The sequence below is a fragment of the Paramisgurnus dabryanus genome, chromosome 8 (genome assembly GCF_030506205.2).
Source record: "Paramisgurnus dabryanus chromosome 8, PD_genome_1.1, whole genome shotgun sequence".
Classification (NCBI taxonomy): domain Eukaryota; kingdom Metazoa; phylum Chordata; class Actinopteri; order Cypriniformes; family Cobitidae; genus Paramisgurnus; species Paramisgurnus dabryanus.
The window spans coordinates 9,821,230-9,835,017 of NC_133344.1; the positions used below are offsets into that span (position 1 = coordinate 9,821,230).

Below are 13,788 nucleotides of genomic sequence, written 5' to 3' on the forward strand. Positions count from 1 at the left end.
ACACTTTTACTAGCTATAAAAGTTTCATAAAAATGCCTTTTCACTGTAAAAAAAAAAAATCCGTAGAAATTACAATGTTATTCCAGCTGGGTTGCCGGTAATTTACTGTAGATTTACATTTATGTTATTTACTGGCAAGAGTTTGTTCAAAGTTAAATAAATAAGTCTTTATCTTTACAGAATAAAACTATACAATAACAGCCTCATGCAAAGCATTCTGGGAACCAGAAATCATCATCAACCTTTTTCTGTTTTTTGCTTCAGACTTTGTTTCCCAGAATGATTTGCTTGATGCTGTTTTTTAGTTTTACTCTGTAAAGACAAAGACTTGTAAATGTTTAATGTTCATTTAACTTTGAACAAAATGTTGCCAGTAAAAAACATACATTTAAATCTACGGTAAGTTACCGGCAACCCAGCTGCAATTTCTACGGATTTTTTTACAGCGTTGTTTTACCTGGACACAGTATTTAAATGTAGAAAGTTGTAGATGATAATTAACACATTTAGTTAAGTTTGTTTAACAGGTAGGGTTATTTGTTTCAGATTTTTTCTAATGGTTAGTTTTAATTATTTTAATAATTTACTACTCACTGTCAGGCATCACAAGATGTTAGGCAAACAGGCTTTTTTGTAAATTGTGATTTTCAGCTATACATGACACTTGCCTGTAACATCTTGTGATCCATTATATTGAGTATCAAATTATTATAAAAAGAATTTGGATGCAAAATGTAGGGGTTAGCGGGGCACAAACTAATGCGACTGTAACACGGCTACTTTACATATTTATACAGGGCAGAGCAAATCTGTGCTTTGGGTTTTTTCTCTTACTGCAGACCTGCCAACCTTGGAATTATTTTTTGAGTACAGTAGCATCGGCCGAAAGGACAGAACACGGGTTTTTAACATATAATTTAACACATGCATGCGCACATGCACGCAAGCACACCTCTTGGTAACTTTCAAGGTAACATGCTGCACATTGCACTCACTTTTTTCCCCATCTTGCCATAATCTGCTTTAAAAATTATTATAAATGTGAATAAAATCATGTTTAACTAAATTTGCCATACATGGTGATTAATAACATTATTAATGTTAAATACTGTATTCTCCAAAGTTTAGCATGTCTGCACAAACACTGTTAAAAGTGATATTACTGTTAAATAGTGGGAGATGGTTAACCCACAAATGACATTCTGTTATCATTTACTCAACCTCATATTGTGTCTAACCTTCATGATTTCTTTCTTGAGTGAAACACACACAAAAAAATTTGAGAAACATTTTTTTTGTTTTTCCCTGACTAGCAAAAAATACAATGGAGTGGGGACCAGACACTGTGGTTATCAACACTCTTTAAAATAGCTTGTGTATCACACAATAAAGAAACTCATAAATGTTTGGATGGTCTGTTCTGTTATGTAAACTATGACTGAATTACATGTTTTAAGTTAACTATTCCTTTAAGACAGTATTTTAGAGTTAACACTGCTTTAAATTCAACCATAACTGTGACAGTAGTGCTGTTAACTGTATGTCTGTCTGTAATTTATTGTAGCTTTGTTTACAGTGCAGTACAGTACGGCATAGGCACATATCACGTGGGCGCTCGAGACACGAGATATTCTCCATTTATAAAACTTTATTTGATGTGGTTTTTATATGACGTTTTATTTTATTGACAATTATCAAGAGCGCGTTATTTCAGAACGCATTTAATCCGCTTCACTCGGATGTCAGGTGGATTCCCTTCACTGAGAGTGAACTTTCCCTTTTTATTTGACTAAAACTGGATGCTCTGCCCCATGGTAAAATCATTGTACTTTTTCGTAAGCGCTCAATTATAAATGATGCCCATTTACAAATCAGAAGTAATGTTAGCGCATCTTGCGGTGAAGTGCACGTTATGAAACGGAGCCCGCGCGACCGTCGACTTCATAGGATTAAGCTAATGCATTTTTTCATTATTTGCACATCCACCCTTACCAGTTTACCTTGGCGGATCAGACGTCTTGACTCTCCGTTGAAAAAGATGGTCAGAAACTGCGGGTGGAGGAAGGAGAACACGCTGGAGTTTGTGATTCCATCGATAGCAGACTCTTGTTACTGATTGGCCATACGACTTGTCAATCATCCCCACTTTCTATGTGGTGGATGAGCCCAGTGCTATGATTGGACATATTTTTCTTTTTTCTGTTGCTTCTTTTGAGTACTTCGCGCGGCAAAGGGCGTCATCAGGTTTTTGCGTAGTTTAGAGTGACAAATCGTACCACCGTACATTGAGGTCAAAATGAGTACCTGCTACGCAAAATGCGTACAGGTTGGCAGGTCTGTATACTGTCAGAAGATGATCTACTGTGAATTTACGAAAAGTTTTGATGTGTTTTCGTTAAGATATTGTGTGTTTTGGAGGCAAAGAAGTAAATTTCATGTTTGTTTGTTTTTATTTCTGAGTTGGGTGTGTAACAAATCCAACATTATATTATTTTAATCACTGTCTTGTTATCTAAAACATAACACCATTTTGAAACATGTCAGCAACTCATAGCTGGAATTGAAAACATTTTTACACAGCGGGGTTAGTTGTATCACAGTGTTACAATTAAGCCTCAGATATAAAAAGATAATGGAATAAAAAACAATTTAAATACTATTCTTTAAAATGATAACTGTTAATATAATATAAGGGGACATAAATTACAATAATGATTTTTGTCTCAATTGTGCAGCCCTTTCCAAAAATGTATATGCATTGATGCAAAATACAAGGATGGTTAGATGAAGGATCATGGATGGATGAATGTGTGGATATCCATCTATTATATGTAGATATATAAACAATATCAACCTTTATTATATAAACAGAATTTGATTATTTGTGTTTAAACAAAATTTTCTAGCAGGTGTTACAACAAAACCTTTGTTTGTTATAATTAACCCCACCTATGGGGTAAGTTGTAACGTTTGTACGATAACCGTAGGTCCCACAAACAAACTTTTCTATATGTGATGTTTAACCAGAGACTTTCTCACTCATATACTGTAGATTTTGTCATGTTAAGCCAATAACCAGGGTCCCATGTATACCATTACAGCCTATAATATACTGGCACATTTACTTTTAATTTGTTTCATATCGCTTCTACAAGTCGACACACAGTCACACTGACCTTTTAGCATCAAAGCAGCTAAAGCTGTTAAACAAGCAGGAGAACTTGCTAACCAACCCTTACAGATCAATGCTACCAACTGCCTGTAACTCTTTCACATATAACCTTTAAACCCTCCTGTTTTAAAGCCACGCCTGTAACTTCACCTTTAACTTCAGCATTCAACCACAAGAATTACTGAAGACAATAGCTGTCATTAATAATGTTTGCTAAATAAACCAGCACTATTATTAAACACAATGTTTGAGGATCCCAGATATTAAACGTCTATGAAGCTTATAATGATGTGGTCTGGAGATGTGCTGATATTATTTTTAACAAAATTATAATTTACATCTGATGGACTTGCATTGAAGGACAAACCCGAGCCACATCTAAAAAAAACAGTGGTCGTTTTTATTAACTGCTTAGACTAGTCTGGTATTCCTAACAAGTAATTTGTATGTTCAAGACTGGTCATAACTGTTTTAAGCAAGTTACATAAATGTAGATTTACCTTATTTTAATTGATTAGCCATAACTCTTTGCTAGTTACTCAGACTAGTCTTTACCTATCGACTAAATTTATGCAACCAGCCCCAGACTATATTATAATAAATAAACGTTGGACCATTTTAACTTTTGGGAGTAAGTATCTGTCCTATCTACCGCATAGCAACACCCTAGCAACCACCCACATCATTGATTTCTAAGTTGAATGTACAAAACCATTACAGAAATTTGTGAGTTTTAAAATCCATATTTATTTGTTTCTATGTTGTCCCGGCACAGACATACACGCATAATATTTAATATTTGAATAACATACTAAGTTGAGCTTTATTAAAACCGTGATTTTATTTTCTGAACAACATACTTGCATACTTGTTGTGACCTTACTTTTGCAAAGATAAATGTGGCCCATAATGAGGTTTTGGGGAGGAGCTAAAACAATGCATACAGATGAAGGGTGTGGCTTAAGTTGGTTGCATAATGACATCACAGGAAGGGCTCAATGTCGATGTCGATGGCAGAGCAAGGCATGGTCAGTTCAAAGCGAATGATCACATCAGGGTGAAGGACCCCGAAGTGTCCGATGCTTTTGCCACGTGAAAAGATTTCAGCACAGCGACCAGGGAAGAAGACGGAGTCTGAAAGAAAGATGGACGACAACATTTGTAATAAAATGTAAATTAGGTCAGTATGTTGTCTTTTGCAGGAAAGCTCCTGTGATGCATTTTCAGAAAAGCAGCGTGATTTTATCTGAACGTTTTTTTCTGAATCTGAAATTGTCTGGATGTTAAAAGTTAACCGGCACTAAATCCCTGTTAATTATTAGCAGGTCTTTAAAAGGCTGCATTACGTACAACCGACCTAAAACAATAATAGCTGTTTGACTATGAGTTTACATTATTTCCAGCTGAGGTGACTTTATACTCAAAGGGTCATATAAGAGGCGGAGCGAGGTAATACATTTGGATGAAAGATTATGAAAACAAACACGTTTGTCTTTATAATAACATGCACTTTCACACGGTGTACAGAAAGACAAAGAACCTTTATTCTATAAATAAAACATATGACCTCCTATTCATGTTTTGCTGACCTATTGCATGTACCAAAACATAGTTAAATATTAACCGTTTGAATATGACTCACATGGTTATAAACATATTAGCACGGGCACAGATATCTCGGAGGATGTACGCTGTGTCCACAAGTGATATTTAACATTAATGACTCACCTTCTGCCTCCTGGATGTGGTATCCATGGTTACGACCCGGTTTGACATCCAGCAGCTGCATGACCCGGTCCAGAAGTCCGTGGATGACTTCAAAACCCGGACTCTTGTTGTAGTACACGGCACATAGGCGCCGGTTGTTACGTGCTCCTACATCTGTGTGTGTTTGTGAGACAGATGAATAATGATGTTTGATTTTGAGATGTCAGACATGAATAATGACTTGAGATGCGCTCTACAAACCTCGTGTTTCATCTTTAAGGACGACGTCTGAAATCTCAAACAGTTTGAGAGGGAGGGGCATCTTCCTGTTCGCAGCGATTGTTTTTAAGAGGCCGGGCAGAAGAGACGTGCGTGCCACCTGCAGGCCGGTAACAACCATATTTACATTACACATTTACATTTACCTATTTGTCTTACAATGCATTAAAAGATTTCATCAGTACGTGTCATCCCTGGGTTCGAACCCATGACCTTTGCGCTGCTAACACAATGCTATACCACTGAACTATATTTGTTAATACATTAACAAAAAAATTACCAATTTTGTTAGAGATGCACCAATATAATTTTTTTCCCATTGATATCGATAGCCGATTATTCAAAATGATATCTGCCGATAGCGATAGTTTGGTGCTTATATTAACTTGCATTAATCAAATTCTGACGATTAAAATTTCTGACAGATATTATGAACATTAAAGGTGGGGTGCATGATCTCTGAAAGCCAATGTTGACATTTGAAATCACCTAAACAAACAAACTCCTACCCCAATAGAATCTGGATCTTCTTTTGATAGACCCGCCCCACACATACACAACCCAGGCAACAATGTCGGTAAGTAGACACGCCCCTTACTGCTGATTGGCTACAAGTGTGTTTTGGTACTCGGCCCGACTCCCTTTTCCAGTGTTTTTCAAAAATCATGCACCCCCCTCCTTTAATATTCAACATTTAACTAATGATGTTTCTTTACAATTTCTATACCCAGCGATTAAATTTATCACATTTTCCTGTTCTCTTTTGATTGACAGGATATATCGGTCATGACTACCGTCTGCTTTTATGCTATCGGGTGATTCTCGCAAACTTAGACTTATGAGGTGTCATGAAACATTTTGATAAAAAAGTATGCTATCAAAATAAGAAGCATACAGTTACAAACATCTCTTCATGTACTTTTTAGCACATGATTTTAAATGACATCATACAAACCAATTTAGTAGTTTTTTTCCCACATTTAAGGGGAACATTTTCATTACCGCAACGTGTCCATGATTGGATTTGGGTTCTTTGACATTTATAATAAAAAAATCTAAAAAATTAGAAAGCTTCAGTGCATGTTATACTATATACATTTACAGTAAAGAAACATGTGGTATTTGGTGATCATTGGTAAATGTAGAGACAATAATAAGGATTCTACATGTGTCCAAGAAAAATTTTCTCATCCTCCGCAACAATTTTCAATTATTGTTTAAGCCCTCAAGGAACTAACATTTTCAAAAAAAATTTTTTTGGAAGGGACATAATTGACTGTGACACTCAAGATGGCTACCAGGTAAGCAGTTCTTATTTTTCTCTCCAGATAAAATTTGATATTTTGTTTGTAATAGTACCTAGACAACTCTTTAGTTCTCATTACCGAAACATGAGTTTGTAAATGAATATATTTAATGTAATATCATGTTGCGGTAATGATAATTTATAACGATAAAAAATTTAAATAATTCTATAGGAAATATTTTTTTAAATCATCTTAAAATAATGGTTCATAAAGTTCAGACCTTATATGTGCAAAAAAATTGGCTTCAAGGGCTTTTTAAAAATTCTGATGTTGGACACCTTCTAAATATGGATTTCGTGAGAATCACCCTATCGGGCCATAGCCGATAGTTTGCAAAATTGCTTTTATAAAAATTTTGTATACTGATTATTGGCCAATATATTGGTGCATATACAATATTTGAAGAGTTTGGTTCCAAAACGCAATAAATCAGTTTTGACAAATTTCGGTAAAAACGTGTTTTCTATGTGACAAGATGAAAACCACTATTTTCTGTTACAAACTTTCACATAGCATCTTTAGGTAATAAAAACATAAAAAATTCAAATCCATAACTTGATTTTCAAAGATTTATTATAAAAAACGAATTATTTTTTCCACAAAATGCAATAAATTCAAGTTTTTTTTTTCAAAATTCTATAAATCTATTCAATCAATGTATAAATGTGCATTCATTTTTGCCATTTTATATTCATTAAGTTGAACAGTTGTACAAATGATGTAAAAAAATAAACATTAATGGCATTAATCAAAACACTTAATTTGTCATATTAAGATCACTGTCATTGCTGCGGTTATACTTGACGTCGTCGCTTACCATTTTTCACAGCGATCAGCTGTGATTCTCGTTGACTTTGAGTAAAATTATGGAAAGTTTTTCATAAGATCCCTGGGGTCAATGTGTTATCATGACAGAAGCTTGATGCTGTCGGGAGAACAAGCGATCATCTCCCGAGTGCCTCTCGCGTAAATTTTAGATGTTGATGGCTTACGTTTCTTTCCCGTCACAGAAAACCACAGGTTTATCAATACTATTAAAGTATTATTTTGTTTTTGTTTGTTTGTTGATCACAAAGTACATAGTAGATGACCTATGTTATCTACCTATGTACGCCGCCATTGTTTGTTTACATTGCGTGGAATGGTGCGCTGTAATTTGTGGAGCGGATTTATTGCATTCTGTAGAAAAGGAGGAGTGGCGTTTATTGCGTTTTGGGAAAAAATGGAGAAAAGATGACAGAATAACACGGCGGATATTGAATTTTGCGCAAAATTAAGAATTTACTTTTAAATGCTGACCTGATATAATACTGATTCTGGCAGTAACTCATTTTTTTCAAAAATGGCTTTTATTGCGTTTTGGAACCAAACTCTTCATTTGTTAATGTTAGTTCATTGTGTGTTAACAAATACAGGAAGTGTGAAAATCTGTATTATTAAATGTTTAAATAAGTATGTCCCAAGATTAATAAATGCTGTAGAAGTATTGTTTGTTATATTTAGTTTTGCTATTGTAGGTAACTAATGTTTAAAAAATCCACCTTATTGTACCAGTTTATTTTGACTTTACTGTTTAACACTTTGGCAGAGCGTCCTCTAGTGGACACAAGTGAAAAAGCTAGTAAGAAAATTGCATTACTTGTGTCTATAATACATTTATGGATTTTGCAGACGCTTTTATCCAAAGCAACTTACAGTGTATGATAAGGTATATATTGTTTTTTCAATGTGTTTCCTGGGTTGGAACCCATAACCTTTTGCGCTGCTAACGTTATGCTCTACCACTGAGCTATACAGGAGCATTTTAGATGCTGTGTGTTACCTGAAACTCTGCAGTCTTTGGGTTTGAGATGTGCACTGCTTTGATGTCTGCGATGTTTTTTCCAAGTTTATCTGCAATATCTTCTTCTGAGCACTGCAGAGACAGAGATTTATATTAAAGGAGACATAAAATAAAAACAGGAATATGAATTATACAGACATTCTGCAACTTTTAATACTCATTAAAACTTATTGTAAACTATTTTCCTAGGCCATTTGTAAAAGTGCAAAGTAGAAGACTGTCGCTCTGCCCACATTTAAAGAGACAGTTTCTAATTTGTCTATTATGTCGGTGTATTTAAAAGTTTTTCCTGCCTCTTAATTAAATTATGTGGCCACCAAGTTACTCGTGTGAATGAAAAGAAAAAGTGAGAGAGATGGAAAATTGATGGATAGATAAAGGGTGTCAATTCTCACCAGAGCAAATGTTAATGCCTCTGTAAATCCAGAAGCTGCAAGGTCTTGTCTCAGTAACTCTGTCAGTTTATTCAGAGGAAGCTGTAAAACACACACACACAATTTAGTAATTGTCATACTGCAAATAACATTACCACAAAGATAATTTGTTTTATTCTTTTACCTGATTGGCTACTGTGTATGTACGGGGAGTGGTCCTGACAATATTGTTAAAGCCATACGCAATGGCGGCATCCTCCATGATGTCACAGGCGTGGATGACATCAGAGCGCGTGGGCGGGATCTCGACCCGGATCTGATCGCCCTCACCGCTGACCTCTGACTTCAAACACATGCGGGTCAGCAGCTGTGCTATACTTTCTGCAGATTTACTGAGCACAAACACAAAAGCACAAGTTAATGCTTTCACATTTAAAAGATGAAATTGATCTTTACATCACACTTCCTGCGTCAGACTTACTTGATCCCGACTCTCTTATTGATAAAGTCTCCAGAAAGTGTCTCTGTCCTGTAAGCCAGCTCCTACCAACAAGCATCGACAGTCAGCAAATAATAAAATAAGCATTTTACATCTTTAATAATGACATTTAATGTTGAGATAAATTTAAAGCAGGCAGGGGAGGAACAAAAAGAGGAGTTTGTGGTTGAGGGCTTGGTGATGTCAGCGGTGCATGAAATTCATTTTGCATATAGAGTTTTAACATTCTTCTGAAGTTTTAGGTAATGATAAATGTGCATTAATAAAACAAATAGGATTGTTTTTCATAAATACATAAAAGTTGAATACATACAGGATACACACACGATCTTCCATCTGGATAAACAACTTCTGCTTCCTCAACCCTGCAAATAAAGAGCATAACATCACAACCCCATCTCAATACTGAACAATAAACTGCATTAGTGAACTTGTAACACTCAAATTATAAAAACAATATTTTGATTTGCATAAATATTATTAAATTAATATATTAAACTATCACCTCTAAATCAATTTAAGTGTTCACATAGTGTGTTTATCGTGCAGTACTCACGTGAACGGCTCCTCACAATATTCACTAAACATTGTCACCACCATATCCAGCACAGTCTTTGCCTGAAAACATACACACGTTTCACACTACTTTCACATTACAGATCAAACCATCAGACGTTCATGTGTAAAGTCTGATTATCAATTTACACATGTATGATCCAATAAACGCATGAGAATCTGCATACCTTTGTCAGATCTGTAGCTGTGCACTCAATAAAAATGTTTTTTGTGTTTAAGGAGATTTTGCTATGGTCTCCTGCAAAACAAGGAATACAAAACATTCAGACCAACATTTTTAAATCAACATTTTTAAATCATCATGCAAAGAAAAGTTTACTATTCCTGTAATGTATTTATCGTGAGTTTGTATATTTGTACTATTTCATAGATCTGTGTATTTGACTCACCGTTGATAATAGGAGGCATTGATAGGACGATTCCATTGCTGTCGTATATGACCGGATAGAGAGGCTCATTCTCTATGATGTGAAGGTAGTGTCTCAAATGACTGTCAGTCTGAAATAAATCATGGAGATTTACTTGGTAGTTGACAAATATTGGCTTATAAATGGTTGATGCTGATATCTGGACAGCAAGGTGGCCATTGGGTGGTTTAGAGAGCCAATTGTAGCCCTTCTAAAGTGAGCAGCCAATCAGAGCTCACCTTATAGAGACTCATGAGTTCAGTTGCAGTGTACTCTTTAGTCTGATTGAGCGGTTTGAAGCGGATATCTCCGGGCGGTTTGGCCGTATAGGTGAATGGACCAGAGATGGTGTCCAAATCATGTGTTCCTATGGCAACCAGAGTTCTTTTCCTGAAGATGGAGGAGCATAGTGAGAACTCATTGAACTAGAGAATAATGAAATATGTGTTTGGTTACACACCTGCAGATATTCTGGTGCAGTTTCTCCTGCAGCTCGATGAAGCTCTCGTATCGTTCCTGAGTGAATGTGATGTTGCGCAGTACTGCTGCTACGGCGTGTGGCCTCACAGATGCCGTCTGCGTAGACAAATGAAGAACATAATACATAAGAAGATTTGGTCACATTAGTGTGAATGATTTCTATCCATATTTCATGGCATTTCTATATGGAAATATAATTCACTAACATCCTGAGTTATGATCAGGCGCTGAGACTCTCCTCCATTGGCTGGACTCACACGGGTGTACCGTGGAGCGTTAATCCTAAAAATACAAATACACACAATCAGCATCTTGTTGAGCTAGATATATTTATCAAAATTCTAATTCATTATTCTACTAAATCAATTTATGTATTTAAATTGCAATTGCCAGTAGACTACAAAAATTTCATTTGAAGATTTAAGTGTAATTTAAGGAAGCGGATTAAGATTATATTCAGAAAAACTGATAACCTTTATGCTATAAAGGCATTGGAGTTATCCACAACCATACACACAACCAAATCTGATGTCAGCACAGAGATAAGCAAGAAACACAGCTATAACATTGATTACAAGCATTTGGTCTTACTTCTCTTTGAAGACCTGCAGACCCCTGACGAGACCCTCCAGACACAGCAGATCATATCGGTTGGCTGGCACATCGATCTTGTAGAGTATAACATCAGATGCACCCTCTGCCTTCTCACCGCCCTGTTCTCTGCTTATTATGTTTTTTTCTGAAGTCTAGACATAGAAAGAAAATCAGAACAAAAGCACATAACAATAGAATCATAATAATATAATAATAACATAATTGAATGTGTAAATAAAACCATATATATTTATATGTCTTGCATATAAATCATATGCATTTATTAAAAATATTATACATTACACTTTGGTTAATAAAAAATATATTTTGATAAATTCTGTCAAAATATAACGTTTATGTAAATGCATGCTTCTCATAAAGGCGTCACTTCCACTTATGCTTGTAAACGTATATATAATTTAAAATATTTACGTTTTTTAAAGTTGATAATACTTACGATCTCATCCAGCTCAAGTCCAAACTCAAAACATAGTTCATCGAATTCTTCATCGGCTGGAGAAAATAAATAATTTGATTAGAGGATGTATTTCGGCGCGTTGTGATGACGTCATCAATCTGCTTTAGACAGTAGAGGTTTTTAAATGAATGAAGAACAATATTCATTTCGTTTTAATACATTTACGTTAACACATCCAAGCAACAACAGACAGGAAAAACAAAACATTGAAACAAAAATCTAAATTTATTTTGAATTCTTTTAAAAACTTATAGTAATCGGAATCTGATGCAATCGCTGCGACACACTGAATCAAAAACACATACATGTTTAATGTACATGTATTTTGAGTCACACTATTGATTCGTTATGTAATTCTAACATGGTAAATAGCGAAACAAATGAGTTGCAACGTAAAATATATGTTATGGACGTATTCCTCCATCCTTTCTTTTAAGGGAAACGCGATCACGCGATCACACACACAGTAAGATCCATTTCTCTACAAATAGCACACTAATGTTAGTGGTTCGTTTATCAAGCATTAATGATGACAAAATACATACTGTATGTTTGTCCCAGGGCTTCAAAGAGCAGATCTCTCTTCACGCTGACAGTCGGCATGGTCGCAGCTGATCACCGGACTCCGAGAACCAAGAACATGACACTTCAAAATAAAAGTCACAGTAGAATAAAATAGGAAAATAGAAACGAGATATTTGATTTGAGTTTATTTTATTTAAAATAATAATAATAATAATAATGTTATAAAAATTGAATAACCAATCGTTTTACTGTTAAGCAGGATTAAATGAAAAGAAGATAGATAGATAGATAGATAGACAGACAAACAGACAGACAGACAGACAGACAGACAGACAGACAGACAGACAGACAGATAGACAGATAGATAGATTCTCTGTATATTTTCAAAATATTATTTTGTCTGTGTTGAGGCTAGCAGTTCATCTCCAGTCCAGTGTGTGGCGCTGTAGTTCTGAGCGACGATCATCGCATCACATCTCGGGCGCTTGAGGAGGGTTGTGTTTAGCGTCTCTCGCATGCGGCCTAGTCGCAATAATCTATTTCTCACATGTATATTTGCGTAATGAAGATTAACTCTATAGTTACATTGAGGTACTAAAGAAAATGGATATGGATGCAGTGAACGCCTTTAACGGGGAGGTGAGATTTTCTCGCATTATATACGTAACTAGCATTCGCGCGCTAAGAGTCGCCATACAACACAGTTGCGTTATGTTTTTTCTTGAGGTTAATGCGTAAATCTTACGCTTAATGCTGAGAATTGGACTTGTAAAGTAAAATAGGACATACAATATAGTGAACGAGGCTTGCTGTCAGCTACTATAAATGTGTATTAAGTTTGATATTAAGTGTGTATTAAGTTCAATGACCTTCCACCTGTTCGTGTTGTCAGGCTGAATTAGACTGAATTTTGACTTCTGTCATGAATAAGTGAGCAAAACAAAGTTACATCTGTCAAGTATTGTCGAAGTTGTGTATTTTAAGAATCTTAATAATCATTAACCTGCACAATATTCAAGAATAAAAATATTGAGAGAAATCAGTGGCGCCCCTGCTGGTTGAAAAAGCATGACCAACTTCATAAATGATTGAATCAAAGGTTGTAATAGTAATCTACAGTGTGATTTGTGTCAAGCAGTGATCTGTTGTTGTTTTTATTGTGGGTCTGTAAGTAGAATATATTGTGGATGTGTTTGCAGACATTTTGATAGATACATATTTACGTGTAGTATGAATTTGGTGTTGAATTTGTGAACTGACACTCGTTACTGAATTTGAGATTGTCAGCTGAACTGTGGGATTTGTGGGATCCTGATTTGTGCTGGTTTTGGCTTGTTTTTTTTTTTAGATGTCATCCATGATGGACATGGCACCCCCAATATCTCGAGCCAAAATGATGTCAGTTACTAAAGCAGGAATAAAAGCTATTAAGGTAAGTTAGGAGAAGCAGTTTTCCAGAAAATGATCTTGTGCAGAGATAAACTGTCAAAAGTTATTCACCTTTACATTTAGATCACATTTAAACACACTTCAAATAAAAGGTTGTG

The 13,788-nt window shown here is 35.3% G+C and overlaps 2 protein-coding genes across 2 annotated transcripts in view; one reads left to right on the plus strand and one right to left on the minus strand.

Moving 5' to 3' along the window:
- Positions 1-3,895: 3,895 nt before the first annotated feature.
- farsb (phenylalanyl-tRNA synthetase subunit beta) lies at positions 3,896-12,380 on the minus strand. The gene is made up of 17 exons (XM_065282201.1): positions 12,262-12,380; positions 11,696-11,751; positions 11,236-11,390; positions 10,851-10,926; positions 10,625-10,740; positions 10,404-10,554; positions 10,147-10,255; positions 9,925-9,995; positions 9,738-9,799; positions 9,495-9,546; positions 9,164-9,225; positions 8,867-9,074; positions 8,704-8,784; positions 8,288-8,380; positions 5,141-5,258; positions 4,901-5,053; positions 3,896-4,306 (listed from the first exon to the last, which is right to left on the minus strand). Exons 1-17 carry the CDS (start codon positions 12,317-12,319, stop codon positions 4,155-4,157), a joined length of 1,773 nt encoding a protein of 590 aa, XP_065138273.1. The 5' UTR covers positions 12,320-12,380; the 3' UTR covers positions 3,896-4,154.
- Positions 12,381-12,716: 336 nt separating this feature from the next.
- scaf4b (SR-related CTD-associated factor 4b) overlaps positions 12,717-13,788 on the plus strand; it is a 43,744-nt gene continuing 42,672 nt past the window's right edge. The window contains exons 1-2 of the mRNA XM_065282158.2: positions 12,717-12,880; positions 13,590-13,673. Coding sequence (XP_065138230.1) covers positions 12,845-12,880; positions 13,590-13,673 — 120 coding nt within the window. The 5' untranslated portion in view covers positions 12,717-12,844. The remainder of the gene's footprint in view (positions 12,881-13,589; positions 13,674-13,788) is intronic.

Excerpts from the sequence above, each read along its gene's own strand:
- farsb (XM_065282201.1), bottom strand. The coding sequence starts at position 12,319 with ATGCCGACTGTCAGCGTGAAGAGAGATCTGCTCTTTGAAGCCCTGGGA. Across the intron at positions 11,752-12,261 it reads AGCCCTGGGACAAACATACA|CCGATGAAGAATTCGATGAA; the intron begins GTATGTATTTTG and ends TATTTTCTCCAG. Across the intron at positions 8,381-8,703 it reads AGGCATTAACATTTGCTCTG|TGCTCAGAAGAAGATATTGC; the intron begins GTGAGAATTGAC and ends CTGTCTCTGCAG.